This window comes from Elephantulus edwardii, unplaced genomic scaffold, assembly GCF_000299155.1.
Source record: "Elephantulus edwardii isolate Elephantulus edwardi_28Jun2011 unplaced genomic scaffold, EleEdw1.0 scaffold00116, whole genome shotgun sequence".
NCBI classification, from domain to species: domain Eukaryota; kingdom Metazoa; phylum Chordata; class Mammalia; order Macroscelidea; family Macroscelididae; genus Elephantulus; species Elephantulus edwardii.
The window spans coordinates 761,021-781,066 of NW_006399866.1; the positions used below are offsets into that span (position 1 = coordinate 761,021).

General features: G+C 48.9%; 1 protein-coding gene across 1 annotated transcript in view; it reads right to left on the minus strand.

Moving 5' to 3' along the window:
• LAMC3 (laminin, gamma 3) overlaps positions 1-20,046 on the minus strand; it is a 94,040-nt gene that overhangs the window by 13,606 nt on the left and 60,388 nt on the right. The window contains exons 13-23 of the mRNA XM_006892446.1: positions 17,748-17,936; positions 16,747-16,992; positions 15,704-15,857; positions 14,846-14,988; positions 14,248-14,426; positions 10,005-10,146; positions 8,600-8,805; positions 8,107-8,183; positions 6,155-6,289; positions 4,953-5,079; positions 3,644-3,814 (exon numbers count right to left, since the gene is read on the minus strand). Of these exons, the coding sequence (XP_006892508.1) occupies positions 3,644-3,814; positions 4,953-5,079; positions 6,155-6,289; positions 8,107-8,183; positions 8,600-8,805; positions 10,005-10,146; positions 14,248-14,426; positions 14,846-14,988; positions 15,704-15,857; positions 16,747-16,992; positions 17,748-17,936 (1,769 nt within the window). The remainder of the gene's footprint in view (positions 1-3,643; positions 3,815-4,952; positions 5,080-6,154; positions 6,290-8,106; positions 8,184-8,599; positions 8,806-10,004; positions 10,147-14,247; positions 14,427-14,845; positions 14,989-15,703; positions 15,858-16,746; positions 16,993-17,747; positions 17,937-20,046) is intronic.

Below are 20,046 nucleotides of genomic sequence, written 5' to 3' on the forward strand. Positions count from 1 at the left end.
TGTAAAAACGACTACCAGATTCACCAATTAAAAAAAAAAATTTAAATTTTAAAAGAATTTTTTAAAAAAGAGAGAGAGAGAACTATCAAGCTGCAAAGAGATATGAAGGAACCTTAAATGTATGTTGGTAAGTGACAGGAAGGACGCTCGGGCAGCCTCCCCTGTAACCCAAAGGTCATGGCTTCCTGGGAGAAAGATGGGCAGCCTCCTCCCGTGCAATTTATAGTCCTGGAAACTAAGTAGAGGGTCAACTGTGCCTTGGTTCTGACTCAGTGGCAGTGAGTTTGAGGGTTTTTCTTTTGTTTCTGTTTTTAAGTGACAGAAATCTTCTGTAAAAGCTACAAACTTTCAGCTATTTGACATTTTGGAAAAGACAGATCTGTTGTTAGCTGCCATCCAGTGAGGGCCTGACTCAAGATAACTGTGCAGAGAGGGACTGGACTGTTGTGACCCAAGGGGGTTTTCTGTTTAATATTTTTATAGTTTTTGTTGTTGCTGAGAACACACTGCAAGACATAATACAGCAATTCAGTAATTTCCATACGTGCAGTTCAGCGATGCAGATTAAACTGGTCAAGTTGTCTGATCACTCTCCTTTCTCAAACTGCCCCTTCTCCATTTATATACTGTCACCACCCTGAAGGTTCCTATCTAATCTTCGAAGTCTTTGTTGCCATTTTGATCCTATACAAATAGTTTTGGAAATAGCTCAGCACTCAAGGTAAACATTGCTTCCTAACTAAACCAAACTGTTGTTTGGGCTGAGAAGGGGAGTATTTTGGGTTTACGGTTTAAAGAAATCATGTTGTTTGCATTGGGTGGATGTTCAGCAGACCTTTCTTCCTCATCTATTTTGGAATCTCAGCTGAAATCTGTACATCATCACAGCGGACACATATGTAAACACTGGTGACTGAGCTTGAAGCCTGACTAGCAATTGAACCCTGCTCTTACTCATGTCAAGTGAGCTCTGGTGGACTGGTGGTAAGGAGCTGCACTGCCAACCTGAAGGCACATGGTTCGAATCCATGAGCTGCTCTGTGGGAGAAAAATGGGCAGTCTCCTGTGTAATTTACTGCCTCTGAAAATCCCCTGCACAGTCAGCTATGGGTCAGTTCCCACTGAGTGGTACATAACAACTTACTCATGTCAGAAGGGGCCAGCGTTTAGAAAAATATGCCATGCTGGGAAAGATGGAGGGTCAGAGAAAGAGAGGAAGACCCCCCCAAAAAAAGACAGACTGGCACAGTTACTGTAACAGGGCTCAGGTATGACAGAGATAGTGAGGATGGTACAGGAGAGGGCCAGGTTCACATCTGTTGTTCATAGGGTCACTGTTAGTCACACTTGAGTCCACAACTCCTAACAACTTCTTCACGGTTGGTAACAACCTGACCGCTGGGTCACCTGAATAGAGTTATAGATTTCATGGGCTCTGGGACGTCAGGGGGATGACCAGGTGGACCACAGGGCATTTGCATGATATTATAATCAGCACATGATATTACGTGTTGATCAAAAGTTAGAAAGTTGTACAACATAAAGAGTGACCCTCAAATAAATTGTGGACTAAAATGAATAATGATGTCTTAATAATTACTGATCAATTTTAGTAGATGTTTCATGTCAATGCAAAATGTTAATAGAGGAAACTCTGTGTGCAGAGGGTTTTGTTACTGTTGTCAGGTTCCTCATCGTTCAAAGCCTCATCATTCTTCTCTCCAAAAAGCATTCTGGCTGCATCATTTCTAAGACATATTTCTTTGTTCTTTTGACCATCCATTGAATGTTCAGTGCTCTGAACATTCTTTTTCTGACAGAAGACTCATTAACAACCTGCATTGTGTATCTCTCTCTAAGGACTGGTCTGTCCTTACAATATGCCCAAAGTACGTGAGACAAAGCTTTGTCATACTTGCCTCCAAGAAACACCCGGGTTGCACTTTCTCCAAGATCTATTTGTTTTTTTTGACAATATATGGGCTCTTCAGCACTCTTCTTCAGCACCACAACTCAAAGGCATAGATTCTTCTTCTGTCATCCTTATTCATCATCTAACTTTCAGAAGTATAGCAAGTAATTGAGAACACCATGGCTTTGATCACAGGCACAGTAGTCTTCAAAGTGATATCACTGTGCTTCAGTATTTTGGAAAGGTCCTTGACAGCTGACTTGCCCAATATGTCTTCTAATCTCCTGATCGCTGCTACCAAGCTGATCCAAGTAAGATGAAATAATTGACAATTTCAATCCTTCCTCCATATATCATGATCTTGTCTATTGACAGAGTGGTGGGGCCTTTTGTTCTCTTGATGTTGAGATAGAATCCATATTGAAGTCTTCCTCACTTTCAGTAAGCTAGGTTGTGTCATTTACACAATGCAGGTTATTAATTAGTCTTCTCAGAAAAAGAACATTCAGAGCACTGAACATTCCATGGATGGTCAAAAGAACAAACACACATGTCTTGGAAAGGGTTCAGCCAGAGTGCTTTTTGGAGGCTTCGAATGATGAAGAAAATCCTTGAACAGGTGATTGATGATACAGTGACTATTGCAATGGGATCTAGTGTATCAGAAAGTGTGACAATGGCACAGGATAGGACAGGGTTCAGATCTGTTCACAGGGTCTCTATGAGACATTCTTAACTCAACAGCACCTCACCACAACAATGAGTCTTCCTCTGATCTTGATGACACATTCTTCTTCATAAAGCTCAACTTCTTGAATGATTGGTCAGCATACAGATTAAATCGGTATGGAGAAAGGATACAACCCTGAGGTACAGCTTTCTTGATTTTAAACCACTCAGTGTTCCCTCTCTGTGTTCTGACAACACCTCTTGGTCTAGGTATAGGTTTTGCATGAACACAATTAAGTGTTCTGGGATCTCCATGCTTCTTTGTGTTAGCTATAATTTGTTATGATCCACACAATTAAATGTCTTTGCACAGTAAGTAGAACACAAATAGACATTCTTCTGGTGTTCTCTATTTTCAGCCAGGATCCATCTGACATCAGCAATGATAATTTCTGGTGTCATAGCCGCTTCTAAATCCAATTTTCTTTTCTGGCAAGTTAATGTTAATGTACTGCTCTAGCCATTTACTAATCTTATGCAATATTTTGCTTGCATGTGATCTTGTTTGGTAATGTTGGCATTCTGTTGGATCACATTATTTTAGGAAATGGGAACAAATATGGTTCTCTTACAGTCAGTTGACCAGGTAAATATTATCATTATTATTTCTCATTGCCTTTGAGTTGGAACTAACTTACAGCTGACACTTCAGTGGGTTTTCAGAGACTATAAATCACACAGAAGGAGATTCCTCATCTTTCTTCTTCAGAGTAGCTGGTAGATTCAAACTTCCTGTCTTTGGGTTCACAAAGCAACTCCTTTCTTACCAAGTCACTGTGAATAAGACACTGAGTAAGGGTTTGCTTCTAGTGTTATTATCTATCTGTGATTCCTCATCAACCCTTTTCTCACACTTCTACTCCTGCCTTGGCTGTGGTGGGCTCACACTTCCTATGGATCTTGAGGGCGGCACTGGGGAGGTGCTACTTCCTTTCTTGGCTCTGCCCACAATCAGCTGGTCACCTGCTGTGCCCTGTCCACCCTCAGGACCCTGCTTCCTACCTGTGTGAGGGGCTCCATCTTCTGCAGCGCCTCCTGGGCTGTGGCCTGGAGGTCTTGGACAGCTTTGGTAGCCACCTGCTCTCTGACTGCGACTGTCTTCTCCAGGGTCTGCACCTTCAGGCTCAGGTCTTGGGCCAGCGGCTTCTGGAGCTGCAAGGGGACAGGACTAGGCTCAGGGAGGGCCTCAAGAGAAGAACCACAGGGAAGATTCTCAAACAAGAGCCTCAGCCATCTCTTCCCTGAAAACCCCCAGATACATGGGCAACACCAGGGACAGAGGAACTGGAGAGGAGGACTGCGAGTAGACATGGGAGGCAGAGGTGTAGCGAGCAAGAGAGCCAGTCTCTTTTGACTCAAATTCCAGGCCCAACCAATTTCTGCTCTGTGGCTCTGGGGAACCAGGTAAACCTCCAGAGTTATAGTTTCCTCTCTGCAAGACTGTGCCCAGGCCTAATAATATCCCTTAGCTGGAAACTTGGGGGGCCAGGTGTACCTCCAAATTCAGAATTTTCTGGAAATTAGAAAAGCAAGATCAAACAGTCAGGGAGGCGTGGTCTTAGGGTTCGTAGTGTGCAACTACTTACAGACTTCACCTCCAGGGTTCCAGCCATTAAAATAAGCCATGTACAGATACAGTCAACAGATCAGAGGTTTGAGGTGGGGGTAAGGATGATGAACCGTAGAGCTCAGAGCATTTTTATGGCAGTAAAGCGGTTCTGTCTGATTGTAATGCTGGACACATGACATTATCAAAGTCCACAGAACTGTGCCATCCAGAGCAAACTCTAAGACAGACAATACAACCAAAAACCAAACCCACTGCTGTCCGACTGAGTCCCACTCATAGCTGACCCTCTATTGGGGTTCCAAATCTATTCATCTTTTTAGGGAGGAAACTGCCCATCCTTCTCCTGAGGAAAGGCTGGTAGGATTGAACCACCAACCTTACGTAAGCAGTAGCCCAACACATACCACCCCACTGTGGCTCCCTAATGTGGATTGTAGACTTTAGTTAATAATGATGTATCACTAAGAATTCATCAGTGGTAACGAATTAGGTACACCCATACTAGTAAGATGTTAATAATGTGTGTATGAGGGAGAGGGCATGCGGGAACTCTCTAGAAACTATCTTTCTAAAAACCTGAATCTGTTCTTTTTTTTTTTAAATCAAGTTAAAAAAATAATGATGAACTCAATTATCTGCCTCTGACTGGAACCCACCAGCTTCTCCAGCTGCCAGACCACCACCCCATGCCCAGGCAGGGCTCCCAGTGGACAGGCTGACCTGTGTCCTGAGGGCAGACACTGAGGCCAAGCTCAGGGCTCCATCTGTGCCAACTTGCTGCATGGAGGTCAGCACCAACTCGACTTCAGGCTGTGCCTTGAGTACAGCTGTGCCCAGTGCCTTCTGTGCTGCCTGAACCTCCTGGTACCTGGAGGAGAGAACCAGGTTGGCCCACAGAGCAGGGCACAGGGCCATTCCTCCCCTGCAGCCCATGGTTGAAAGTCCCTCCAAGCAGAGTCCCTCTACAGGGTCTGTAGCCAGCAACGGGTGACCACTCTGCAGCCTTCAAATGAATGTGAGAGGCAGAGCAGGGCCACTCTCCAGTCATTCAATTCAATCACACCATTCTGAAACCTTTCATGTTTCTCTTCCACTTGAAATCACACATTTCGTAAACTGTTGGCTCTTCTGGATGAACCATGAGAACAATGGGCCAGGGAGGGGCTATGTGATCTTGACTGGGCTTTGACTTTGAGTATACTACTCTCTACTTGTAAATAGAGACACAGGGTGACCTTAAGGGGTTCCTCTAGCCATGATGGGCTGGAGTTTGGAAATCTACCACCTAGAACAAGTTTCCTTTTCTGCCCAGGTTCTCACACCCAGCTCTCCTCCCTTCACCATCAGTATAACTTGGGTAAAGAAACCTCAATTCCTTTCCATTTCACTCCTTCCTAGAGACTACTGCCTTTGTAGTAACTTTTGTAACCTCAGCCCAGCCAAACTGATTGACTTAGGGCTGAACAACTGATCTGAGTTGGACTAATCAGATTCTCAGGAATATCTACTCAGAGACATTGGTCAGTTGACTTAGAATTAACAAAGGCTATGTGGGGTCACTCAAGGCAGAAAAGAGTGAAACTGGTGATACAGGAAGTTGACAGAAGACTCAGCTTGCCCTGAACTCAGATGAGACTTAGGGAATGCAGCAAGGGAAAAATAGGGGCTCACTGCCCTGGGCCTTCCTGGTAAAATTCTTGTCTCATCTCTCCAGAAGCTGAACTGCATCATCCATTCATGAAAGGGCTCCTGTCACTCACCACCAAGGAGGTCCGAGACCCTGTGTTTCCCCCTAAGTAGGAAGCAGCCTCAGACATCCTGCCCAAGTGTCAAAAGCGTCAGTGTGGAGGGAAGGAAGTGGTTCTGGAACCAGCAGCCTCTGGCCAGGCCCTGTCACCAGGAGGCTGGTCTCCAGATTCTGTACCCACCTAGGGAGGTCTCACCTGTCCTCCAGCTCCCGCTGGGCCGCCATGGCCACGTTCCCCTCCACCAGACTCCAGAGCAGTGTGTAACTGGCGTTGGAGGAGAGCAGCGCCCTCCGAGCAGTAGCTTCGACCTTGGCAGCCGTGTCCCAGTGGCTGTGTGGACATATCCACCTGACTGTCACTAGAACTCACACAGCAGGAGGGCTGGGCCCAACCCCAGTCTGCATTGACCTCTTGTCAACCCAATTTAAGTAAAGGCCTGGGAATCCTCCATCTCTACCTCTCTGCACACAGGGGAAGCATGAGGGGAAGGCAAAAGACGTGTGTGGGAACATGCTCTCTTCATGTAATGCATGCCTTTGTCCTGGTGTAATGATTAAGAGACCTTCTCACATGTAAAATTGCACCAGTTTGTACAATCAATTATGAAGATAGTCTTAGCAATTACTTGCTATATGTCAGAAAGCTGGACAATGACTAGGGATGATAGAAGATTTGATGCCTTTGAGCTGTGGTGCTGGAGAAGAGTGTTGAATATACCATGGACTACTAGGAGAACGAACAGACTCATCCTGGAAAGCATGAAACCAGGCTGCTCCTTGGAGGCAAGGATTCTGAGGCTTTGTCTGACATATTTTGGGCATGTTGCAAGGAGGGACCAGTCCTTGGAGAGGGAAAATCATGCTTGGGAGGGTGTAGGGACAGCTCAAGAGAGGAAGATCCTCAATGAGATGGATTGATTCAGTGACTGGGGTAATGGGGGAAAGTGTGTCAGAGACAATAAGATTGGCCGAGGATAGAGCAGGTTTCAGGGCTGTTGTACATAAGGTCACTATGAGTCATAAGCAACTCTACTGTGGCACATAGCAACAACGATAAAGATAAGACAAAATAGTGAGTGGTTATGATAGCCTGGGTTTGAATTCTGGTTCTATCATTTCCAAGCTGTGTGTCCTTGAGCAAGTAATCTAAATTCTCTGAGCCTGCTTCCTCATAAATCTAAGATTTAAATGAATCTAACGTCCTAACATAAAGGGGACAACAGCTGCAGACATTGTGATTTTAGTGCCTGGAGCTGCTTTTTAAAAAGTAGTGAGTGAAGTAACTTGTATAGATAAACAAATAGATAAACAAAATGTACTATGCACGCCATGGACTATTATTTGGTCATAAAGAGGAATAAAGTTGTTTCTCCTGCTGTAACATGACTGAACCCTGTAAACATGGTAAGTGGAAGAAGCGAGGCACAAGAGGCCACTTGCTGCATGATTCCATTCATATGGGGTGTTCAGGATGGGTAAATCCCGAGACAGTGGATAATGGTTTGCCAAGGGCTGCTGGAGGGAGCTCTGGTGGCCTGGTAAGGAGCTACACTGCCAACCCAGAGGCATTCTGCTGGAATCCCCCAGCTGCTCCTCGGGAGAAGGATGGGCCATCTCCTCCTGCGTCATCTACAGCCTCTGACAGCACCTAACAAGAATAACAGGGCTGCTAGGCAGGGGGATGAGGTAAAACGGAAGTTATTACTAATGAGAATGGAATTTCTTCTAAGGTAATAAAATACAAACCTCTGATGGTTGTATAACTCTGAGTATATATAAAAGCTATTGGATTATATCATTTAAATGGGCTAATTATATGATACATTAGTTCTATCACAATAAAACCATTATTTTTTTAAAAAGAAGGCAGTCAGTTAGGCTCGCTCCCCACCCTAAGGCTCTGAGCTCACACTGTCCACTCCCCTACCCCCACCCCACCTCTCCTTTCCATGACTGAGGACATTTTCCCCTTCCCGGAAGCTCTTCTATATATCCTATTCCAACTACTGGGGAATGGGGCGGGGGGGGGGGACACACACATGTAGATTGATCCTGTCCCAGGAAACACCCCCTCCAGAAGAGCTCTGGGTCTCTGAAAGATTACATGGGTGAGGCCCCCCCACCCATTGCCTAGGGCTATGAGCTCACCTCCTGGCTAACACTCGTGTCTCTGTGGCCAGCTGGCTCCAGTTTGTGGATTGGCTGGACCTTTCCTGAGGAATCACCTTTAGAGAAGAAAAAGGGGCGGGGGGAAGAGAGAGAATGATTGATCATCAATCAATCTCAATCTCTCAAAGAGAGAGACTGATGGATCATCCCTGAAAGACTCTGGGCCAAACCCCAAACATTAGTTCTTTTATAAATGCACAGAGCCACAAAGGCAGCTTCCAGTGAGCAGGGTCCTAGTACTGCATCCCATACACTGAGCCCCATTCTGTACAAAGGTTACCTCCTTGAAGCAACACAGGATGAGTCATTGTGTAATCCCCACTTTGCAGATGAGGAAGAAAGGCAAGGGGAGACTATGCCCAAGGTCAGCAGCAGGGCTGGGCCAAGGATCTAGCCCCCACCTCTCTGTCCTGAGTTGTTTCCATTGGCTAAGCTCAGTGGTGAGGGTTGGGGGGTAGGGGACACCAGGTACCAGAGATGAGAGAAGGGAGGCTGCATGCAGAAGCTCCTCCTCCGTGGACTCTAGCACCTCCATGAGGTCGGCCAGTTGGATACAGGACTTCTCGGCTCTGGCCTGGGCACAGTGGGCACTCTGGCTCAGTACCCACAGCTGCTCCCAGGCGGCCTTCACAGAACCTTCGAGGCCCGTCATCTGTTCCAGGAATGCTTCCTGGAACCCTGCAAAAAGCCACAGTCCAGAGACTACAGTGGTCCAGTTTTCACACCAAAGCCCCATGTCAGGAATACCCTGTTTGCCCACCAGCCTTTTGGATTTAACCCCATCACAGCCATGAGCACTGTGGCTGCCAAAGCCAAAGCCTTCCCATTTTACAGACACAGAGCCTGAGGCCTCAAGAAGGCAAGAATCTCCAGGTCCTGAAGTGAACCAGCCACAAACAGGGACCAGAAGGAACATGGACCTTGGAGGGTAACACAAACAATTCTTGAATCTCGGGCAGCAAGAAAACTCTGCCTCCAGTTGGTTTTGGTAATTTGGAGTGTTTACTTCTGGGCATCTGAGAGAAGTTGCATCCAATACTCCTCTGTTTGGTAAGTATTCCTGCTAACAGGTGCTCAGTGACCAGCTGCTGAAGGAGTACAGGTGCTTACCATGTAACATTTCACAAAAGAATCCATCCACTTTCGCAAACCTCTACATTTCAATGGCCCCAGGGCAAAATTCCAGCCACTTGGCTTTAGTTATGATTCTCTTTCCTTTTTTTTATTACTTCACTCTCTTACTCACTCATTGTGGTTGAATCAGAACCAACTCATAGCTGACCCTCCAGTGGGGTTTTAGAGGCTGCAAATCACCCGGGAGAAGAGAATCCATCTTTCTCCCATGGGGCTGCTAGCGTATTTAAACTATGCATCTTTGGATTTGCAGCACAACTTCCTATCCATTAGGCCACCAGAGCTCCCCTATTTTCTATACCCCAAGTAATGAGCTGAGGACATGGCAGTGAGCAGAAAAGCTAAAGCTCAAGGCCTCAGGCCAGCTATTCAGCACCTGGGACAGAGCCTTCACAACCATGTGGTGGACCCAGCTCTTGGCCTCACTGGGAGTGCACCATGGTTAGAGCAGAAAGGCATGGGGGGGTGGTGTTATAGTCAAAGACTGGAAGTCACAAAACTGCAAGTATAACTGGGCTAGGGGCATGAGGGAAAGGTCCATAGTGAGACAGGACTGTGTTACTGCCCACTAGCCAGGGAGGTAGGCCAGCTTCTCAGGTAAACCAATTCTCCTACTGGGCCATCAAAGGAGCCCAGGGTTCTCAGGCATCTGGGCAGGAGACCGAAGAGTCCTCTGGAGGTGCCAGACCAGCTAACCCTTCCCCTTTTCTCCTAGTTTATTTCTCGTCACCCTCCTGCCATACCTTGCAATGGATGGAAGCCCTGGTAAATATCTCCTCGTGGGGCCTCTCCCTGCAGAACATCCAGTGGTCCCCAGGGAGTGCCGCAGCCAGACCCCTGCAGCCACCCTTCCATCAGGATAAGCCTGGCCTTCAGCTTGGCAGCCTGGAGCAGACAGGAAAGGAAGGATGTGTGAGGCCAGGGGGCTGGAGGTCCTGCCTGGACATCCCACCAGCTCTGCCTGGCCTGCTCTCCTAGGACTTCTCTCTCCAAATCCTACCCTACACTTCAAAACACCAGCCCTCTGAAAACAGTGCCTGCACTCCTGTCCTCACTGGCTATTCCCTTCTCATGCTCAGGGCACCCGCTGACATTTGGCCATCCATACCTTTGTCTTACTGGGGAGTGGGGGGAGTGGGGGCGGTGCAAGGGGGTGATAGGAACAGAGGCTCCCAGTTTTTCTGTCTGCGCTCTTAGTGTCCTTCTAATGCCAGGCACCCATCAGGTGCTAAGTGGACACTTGCTGGCTGAGGGCGTGCTTTATAACACAGCTTCATTCTCTTAATACATAAGAGGGGTTGTGGGCTATGAAAAGCCACGGGAACTCTGAGGGTCTAGTGGGTAAGGAGTTGTGCTGCCAACCTAAAGGCAAACAGTTCAAACTCACCAGCTGCTCCTTGAGGGTAAGATGGGCCATCTCCTCACATGCCATTTGCAGCCTCTGAAAACTCACTAGAGGGTCAGCTTTGGCTGGGTTCTGAACCCATGGCATTGACTTGACTTGACCTAGAGCCAGTCATGGGGCAAATAAATATCTGCCCTCTTTCGCCAACCCTAAGTGGCAGAGTCGGCAGTTCCCGAGTCCTCACCTCAGCTCTAAAGTTGAAAATGTTTTGAAAACTTAATGACTGTCTCTTTTATGAGCTAGCAACATGCCAGCCAGGTCTCAACTCATGTAGAAGTAAAATCTGAAAAAGGCTATTTGTGGTCTTTATTTACCCTCTTCATGTGAATATTCATGTATCCCTGCAGTGATACCGATGGGTTTGGCTATGGGGAGACTGTGCTGGAAGTATGAGGTGAATTTTATGTGCCAGCTTGCCTAGATTGCTGTGCCAAGTTGTTTGATTAAATAGCCTTCTAGATGTTGTTGTGAAGGTAGACTGTAGAAGTGATTAACACTTACAGTCAGGTGATCTAAGTAAAGAAGACTGCCCTTGCTAATATATAGACAGGCTTCATGCCATCCGTTGAAGGTTGGACAATGAAGACTGGCACCATAGGAGGACTTATCTATAAGCGGAGGAATGCCAACGGTCAGCAGCGGTCACTAGACACCAGCGAGGAGGCCCACAGAAGGAATCGGCACAGCCGAGACCCTCATTTGAACATTTAGCATCCAGAACTGTGAGAACTAGACTTCTGTTCTTTAAAGGCACCCAGTTGTGGTATTTCTGTTGCTGCAGCACTAGAAACTACAGATATCTTGCTAGTGTTTCTAGCCTGTCGTTTAACTCAATAGATTTGTCACTTGCCAGCCTTCTTACTCACAACTATTGAAATAAGTTCCTTAAAAATATATTAGTTTCTCTCTCTAATCTCTCTCTCTCTCTGTGTTTTATTGTTGTTACGTGCCATCGAGTCATCTACGACTCATAGTGACCCTAAGAACAACAGCTCGGAAACTTGTCCTATCCTGAGCCAAACTCACCGTCTTCAGTGCTATATATCATAGTCTAAACATGTTCTATTGTTCATAGTGTTCTCTCAAGACCTGTTATTTCACAAATTGACAGCCAATCCTTTTCCCTGGTCTATCTTATTCAGTGTGTATATATATAAACCCAGATTAAAACAGATTACTACATTCTTCTAGGTCATATAGCACTGATCTGTCCACTTGCTGTACAGGGGTAACTCGTGGTTTCTGTGAAACCAAACACTGTGACACTGATGTAACAAATGTGATAATAGTTACTCATGGTGGACAGTGTTTGGAGGAGCTCCCCAATTAAAAGAAGCTTGGAAGCAGGAGTGGCATCCACTTCCAAAATGGCTTGCCTCTGAAAACCCTATGAACCTTGAGAAAGGATGAAAGATATACAAGTGCTCAGGTCTTTGGTTCATAGGGTCACTATGAGTTGCCTATAACTCAATGGCAATTAACAACAACAGCAGTTATTGAGTTTATTGCATTTATTTCAACTGTTGTTAAGTACTGTCCATTTTAGTATGATTCATAGTGATCCTGTGACCAACAGATTTGAACCCTGTCCTGTCCTCATAATCTCTAACATGTGTGAGACCCCAAGTCACTGTCAGTCCACCTGGTTGAGGGTCTTCCTCGCTTCCTCTGACCCTCTGCTTTCCCCTCTCCAAGGAATAGCCTCTCTTAGCAACACACCCCAAGTATGTGAAATGAAGCTTTATCATCTCGCCTCTAAAGAGCACTCTGGCTGCACCTTCACCAAGACATGTCTGTTCTTTTGGCAGTCCATGGGCTATCCAGCACCTTCAACACCATATCAAAGGCATCAATTCTTCTTCTGTCATCCTTATTCACTGTCCAGCTTTCAGATGCATAGCAAGTGATTGAAAAGACCATGGCCTGAACCACGAGAACATTCATCTTCAAACTGGCATCACTGTTCCTCAATATTTGGAGAGGTCCCTGACTGCAGAAGTCCCAGGGCAATATGTCTCCTAAAGTCCTGTCTGCTGGTACCATGTGTTGTGATTGAGGATCTAAGTGAGATGAAGTGGACAGTTTTGCTTGTTATAAGTCTTTCTCTATACACATGACCATAGGCGCACACGTGTGCACGCACGCGCACACACACACACACACACACACACACACACACACATAGCTTCTGGTGGCCTAATAGCAAGAAGCTGCACTGCAATGCCAAAGGCACATGGGTCAAATCCACTAGCTGCTGCACAGGAGGATGGACAATCTCTTCCCATGAGATTAACTGCCTCTGAAAATCTGCCAGAGGGTCAGCTATGGGTTGGTTCCGACCTGACTGTACACAACACCACCACCACACATACACACGCATGCAGAGCTCTGGTGGCTGAGTGGGTAAGGAGTTGAACTGCCAACCCAATTCCATCAAGACAAGCAGTTCAATTCCACCAGTTGCTCTGTGAGAGAAACATGGACAGTCACCTGTGTGCAATTTATAAGCTCTGAAAATCCGCGGGGAGGGTCAGCTATGAGTCAGTTTCCACTTGACGGCAATGAATTGTTTCACATAGACACACACACACACACACACACACACACACACACACACACACACGTGCATGTATGCGTTTGCGTTGACATCATTAAGTGTACAATCCATTGCCATTGAGTTGGAGGATAGAGTAAAATTGCCCTGTAGGATTTTCAACATGCTATCTGTATGAAAGCAGACTGCTTCCTCTGGCAAAATATTAGTGGGTTTGAACCCCTAGCCTCTTGGTTGGCAGATAAGCATTTAACCACAGCATCACCATGGTGGCTGATAGTCGGTTCTGACTCATCAGCACACAACAACAACAACAACAACAACATATATGGTTGGTTTTATAGATTCTGATGGTTCTGTTTCTCCAGAGAACCCTGGCTAATCCAAGGTTTCCTTAGTATTCTGCAGACACTATTTTCTCATTCTGCCCATTGGGAGAAAGACAGGCAATCTCTTCACATGCCGTTTACAGCCTTGGAAAGCTCTCTGGAGGGTCAGCTGTGGGTCGATTCTGACTCAACAGCTACAGTGATTTGACGAAGAGCCAGCGTGGCGCATTACCATGCCCATGACTGCTGAGCAGAGCAGCCCTCTGACTTCAGGTTCTCTCAGCAGCTCTGTTTTGGAGCAGGATGGCCATGCTGAGGCTTCCTAACGCTGTCACCTACCAACTAACCAGGCTGGAGGGGGAAGTGTGTCCTGGAGCTGGCACCCCCAAACCTGCACCACACCCCTCCCCTGCTGTACATTCTGCTTGTGCTCAGACTGATTAGACTTGTGTCTTCTTCCCAATTCTCCCTGCAGAGGAGTTACCCAGGATCACATTCCCACTGGACCTAAGAAAGAGGGACACCTGGTCGCACTGCTGGAGCTGGCATGCACACAGAGCTACCTTCCTCCTGTCTGCCCAGGGTCGAGCTGGGCTGAGGAGGTGGAGTGGACTGGGGCTGCAGGGGACTCCATCATGGCATGTGGGTGAGCAGGAAGGTGAGACTGGGCTGCGGGCAAGGGCAGGCATGGGGCTCACCTGCTCCTTCACGAGGCCGTAGCAGGGGGGGCACTCCTGGCAGTGTGAGCCGTCGGCCGTGGAGAAGAAATTGTCTTGACAGCGGTCACACTTGTAGCCCACAAAGCCGGGCCTGCACACACAGGTGCTGTTCTCGTGACACTGGGCGGAGGCAGCGCCCAGCGGGGAGCACTTGCAGGCTGTGGGGGCCAGGGCAGAAGGCACGGGTACCCTGGGCTCTCAAGAGGTCCAGCCAGTGCCCCAGGGGACCTTTTCATCTTCTACATTGCTCCTCGAAATCCTCACCCTTGGCTGCTCCCAGGATCCCAATCCCAGGAAGCATCAAGTACAGATTTCTGGGCCCTTCATGGGCAACAGCAGCTTGGAAGGGGACCCAAGCCACTCTGAGGACACACGGCCTTCCCACACTCGAGCCTCACTCTCTCCAGGTGCCCATGGCTGTTCTCAAGCACCTCTCGCAGAGTTTAACCTTCCTCTCTCTTGCTGCACAGTTCTCACCCCCTCACTCATCTGTCCAGCGACCCACGCACCTGGCCTCCCTGCTGCTCCCTCCTCCTCTCTGCAGCAAGAACAGGCCAGGAATGACCCCACTCCTCACCTCGGCAGCCCTTGGCTGAGAAGCCAAAGAAACCGTGCTGGCACCTGTCGCAGGCCAGGCCGCCGATGCCCGGGCGGCAGGGGCACTGCCCGGTCTTGGGGTGACACTGGTCCTCCAGGGAGCCCAGTGGGTGACATTTGCAGCTGTGAGAAGGGACAGAACCTGGGTCTGAGGAGAGCTCTTATCTGCCTCCCAGCCCAGCCTGGGGACCTGGATCTTACACCGACCACAAAGCCCTCAGCCACTGGCTGACCATTTGATTTTTAAGAGCAGAAGCCATGGCTTTATTAAGATTGTGCACAAGCTGAGACAGAGAAGGAACTTCTCTCATGCTCTGTCTCTGAGCAGGTGCCATTTGATGATAGTGGATGTGCAGTGACTCTCTCCAACCTGTGCCCTGGGGAACAGAAGATGTTGGAAAATAAAGGCTTCGTGGATGAGTATGTCTTAGAGAATCACTGTGGAATGAGCCCTCAAGGCTCTGTGAAGTCCTGCAAGGGCTCTTTGTCTCACCTGGAGTCAGTTCTCCAGTGTCCCCTAAAGACAACGTCTGTGGTCGGGAAGTCAGCTGCCCAGTGACGACTGTCACCGACAAGGGAATCAGAGGCTAAACTGGCCACCTCTTCAACCCGCACATCCCTTAGGGCTGCTCTTGGCCCAAGGCCTGGGCTGGCAGGGTCTTGAGTCTGACCCCAAGGGACTGTTCCTATGTCCCCTTTGTGAAGGGCACTGTGTACCTGGCAGTGAGCCTGGGATGATGTGTTCCACGTCAGGCCTCTCCCTGGAGGCTACCTGACTCCTTCTTTCAGCCCAGCAGATACTTAGGAGGAGAGGAGCCTACAGCCTCACCCCACCTACCTCTGGCAGCCCCTGCCAGGCTGAAGGTCATAGAAGCCAGGGCTGCAGAAGCTACAGTCCCGTCCGGTCACGTGAGGCAGGCAAGAGCACTGGCCGGTCACCGGGTCACAGGGGATCTGCTCGCTGACTGAGCCCCCTGGGCTGCAGCTACAGGCTGAGGAGGCACAAGGCAGAGCAACAGAACGTTTGAGGGGCCATTGAGGCTGGGAGATCCTCAAAAAGTCCTCCCACTAAGCTCATATCTCAGGCATTTACTATGTCTTTGAAGAGATGGTTTAGAATTCTTGTGGCCACCAAAGGCCCTTCCTTCCAAGCCCTCACAGGCAGGAGGGAGGGCTAGCTGCTCCAGGTCGAGCCTCACTCTCGGCCTGAGCTCGGTTGTGGGTCACAGGTAGACCTTTTACAGCCATCACTTTGGGTCAGTAGCCCAAGAGCAGCAGTGGAAGGGATTCCATAAAACAAGGGGTCAGTGATGATTTGTGGAAAAGGGCTCAAGGGGCAAAGGCTGTCTGTCCTGCAGGGTTCTGGAGGGCTTTCCAGAGGCTGAGGGGTGTCATGGCTTTGCGAGGGGGTGGAGAGGTGAGCAGTAAACCAGAAGTGGGGCAAGAAGGGTGTCCTGAAGAGTAGGGTGCAGTTTGATGAAAATCCCAGGGGATCAGAGGACCAGCTCTGAGAAGATCCTCTGCCTGGGACAATCTTAGGAGTTAGCTGTGGATTAGGAGATAAGTGGTCACTATCAAGGTGGGGGAAGAAATGGCACAAGATCACACTTTATAAGATTTGAAGGTTAAAAGAGATCGTGGAGAAGGGCAAAGGTTTACACTTCCTTGACCTGGACACAGAGAAGGTAAGTGACCTGGCTGAGGTTGTACAGTCTTTTGGAGGGTTCACTCTGGACTCAGAGCCAGGGCAGAGGAGAAAGGACCCAACATGACATGTCCCAGCCATCCTGTGGCCTCAGGCAGGGGGTACCCTAAGGGGTTCTGTAAGGCGTGGTCCTCACACGCACACTTGTCTGCAGGCCTGAGGCGGGTCATACTCACGCACACACTTGTCCGTAGGCTGGGGGGCCAGGGCACTGCCGTAGAAGCCCTCGTCACAGAGCTCACAGTGGGCTCCAGTTGTATTGTGCTGGCAGCGCAGGCAGTGACCAGACAGGGGGTCACAGTTGCCCACGGTATTGGGGTCTATGTTCCCATTGCACTGGCACCGGCGGCAAGGCTGAGGGCGCCCAGAGAGCCCCAGTGGGTCCCCAAAAAAGCCATCATCACAGCTCTCACAGCGGCGCCCTGAAGAAGGAGAAGGCTATGTGTGGAGGGACAGGGTGGAGGGGCTGGTGGTGGTGAGCAGAGGGGCAGCACAACAGCAGGGTGGAGAGCAAGGCTGGTGGGGGCGACTCCTGGCTGTGCTACTTCTAGAAGCTGCTGGTAGACAGGGTCCCCTGTGAGGCTGGGCATCAGGTGGGACTGACTGGACAGGCCATTCCGATGTAGCCACAGACACAAAAAAAGGAAAAGGCACCCAGGTTGACCCTGAGCCTTGGGGCAGGAGTGAGACGTGGTCAAGGCTTAGGAAGGGCTTGTCTGTGTCATACATTAACTGAGAACATTTTTTAAAAGCTGAACGTTTAATCAGAGATTTTCTACCTAGACTGTAGATTCAAAGAGCCTGGAAAGATTGTTTGGCACAAGTTCCAGGGTTTCATCTCAAGCTACTAACGCAGGTTCTACATGGTGGGCCCCCAGCACAGGTATTTTTACCAGTTTACCTATGAGCTGCTTCTAAGGCATGGCAGTGGGGAGGTCTTCAGGCCCACAGTTTATTTTTCAGGTCCCCACAAGGTCCCTGATTCCAGATGTCACACCTGGATTATGCTTAGTAGCCCGAGTTCCGCGTGGAGCCCACGGCAGGGCACCCCTCTCCCCTCCAAAGCTTTCAGACTCAAGTGCTCCTTGAAGCCCATCTTGTCTAGCCACATCCTATACAGGATTCTATTTCTGGAGCCCATGGCATTGGAGCAGGTTTCTGGATTCCAGTCACTCACCTCTCTGGCCTGGGGGACAGTGGGTGCATACCACCTCCCCGCTCTGTGGGATGGTCGTGCAGGCTGACTGTCCCGGGCATGGGCAGGGCTGGCAGTCATCAGCTTGGCCTTCAAAGGGGTTGCCATAGAAACCTGGCAGGCAGCGCTCACAGGACAGGCCCTCGGTGTGGTGGCCACATTGGCAGGTCCCTGAGGAATAAGACCAGCACTGTGTTACCAGAGCCTGGACTCAGAATACCCCAGAGACAACAGGCAGAGGAGAAAGAGATTCCTCAGTGGTGGGGTCACAGAACGCAGCCCAGACAGAACAGTGATGGGAACCTCTCCAAGGCAGAGCTGGTGGTGGACCCAGGGTGGGAAAGTACAGGGCTGGGCCAGACCACCCTCAGTTTACATCTACCACTGAATGCCTGAGTGAACTCATCCAATCTGGCTACTTCTTCCGCATCTCAGTGTCCTCACCTGCAAAACAGGACAAGGACTGACTGGCCTCAAGGACAGGGAGTTTTGTCAGGATTTAATGAGGTCTTCGTAGTTACTTGCTAAGCATCAGAGGGCTTAACAATGACTAAGGATGATAGAAGAAGAATTGATGCTTTTGAGATGTGGTGCTGGAGAAGAGTCTTGAACATACCATGAACTGCCAAGATAACAAATAGGTCTGTCTTGGAGAGAGTGAAACCTAGCTTCTCCTTGGAGGCTAAGATTCTGAAGCTCCATCTCATATACTCTGGGCACGTGGCCAGGAGAGACTGGTCCTGCTTGGAAGGGTGGAGGGACAGCGCAGGAGAGGAAGATCCCAGATGAGATGGATTGACATAGTAACTGGGGCAATTGGGTAGGTATGTCAGAATTAGTGAGACTGGCTCGGGACAGGGCAGGGTTCAGAGCTGTTGTATATAGGGTTGTTATGGGTCGCAGACAACTCAATGACCTATAACAACAACTCATTCAAAATTCATGGCCTAGTCCTTGGTCCACATAATTATTAGAGTTGTCATCACTGTTGTTTTGTTATGTGCCATTGAGTCTGAACTGATTCATAGCTGACCCTCCACTGGGTTTCAGAGGCTATAAATCACACAGGAGACTGGCCATCCTTCTCCCATGGAGGAGCGGGTGGATTTGAACCACTTGCCTGTGGATTGGTAGCATAATTCCTTACCACCAGGCCACCGTAGCTCCCTAGGCACTCTATATTTAATTGATGTTGTATTCCAAGATGCAAACATGAATCAGCAGTTGACACTGTTGGGTTGGGTGCCTCTTCCAAGTCGACTAGTGATGCCTGGCACAGGCAGGCGCCGGAAGAGGCCCCACATGCTGGCCCTCCCTGACGAGAGTGCTGACTCCCAGGATCCGTCCTTTCCACTGCCCTCCACTCCATTGTTGTTGACCCTGAGGAAAGCTGAGCAGGCATTTCTCTTCTCAGAAAGCCCACGCCTGTTCCAGGACAGCCTCTGCATCCTAGTATGAGAGGCCCAGTGGGGTGGGGTGGAATGGGGCCTGCGTGCCAGCCCTGTTTGGTACTTCTTGTCTGTGGGGCCTTGGATAAGATTTGAGTTTCCTCAGCTGCAAATATGGTAATAGCTGTTTGAGAGCAGCCAGACTGCGAAGCCATAAATTTGTGGGAGGAGAAGCTCTGCCACCTACTGGCCATGTGCTTCTCTGCACCTTCATTCTCTCCCACAATAAAACTGGACGCAGGATAAAGGGGCAATTTTGTACTGTTCGATTAACTGCCTCTGAAAACCCACTGCAGGGTCAGCTATGGGTCGGTTCTGCCTCAGCAGTACTCAACAACACTGGGCAAGGAGGGAGCTAGGCAGTGGTAAGGAACTGTGTTGCCATCCCAAAGGCACATGGTTTGAATCCACCAGCAGAGAGAAAGACGGGCAATGTCCTCTTGGGAGATTAAATTGACTCTGAAAACCCACTGGAAGTTCGGTTCTGACTCAACAGCACACAGCAACCGTGGGCAAGGGAGGAATGCTGGTGGCTTCTTGTTGTTGAGTATTGTCGAATGGAAACTGACCCATAGCTAATGTTCCAGTGGGTTTTCAGAGGCAATTAATCATACGGAAGGAGACTGCCCATCCTTCTCCTATGGAACAGCCAGCGGATTCAAACCAGCTGCATCTGGCATTGCAGTGCAGGTTCTTACCACAAGGCCGCTAGAGCTCTCTGTTGGCTTAATGGTAAGGAATTGTGCTGCCAATCCAAAGGTTCGAACCCACTAGCTGCTCTGTGGGAGAAAGATGGGCCATCTCCTCCCATGAAATTAAACTGCTTCTAAAAA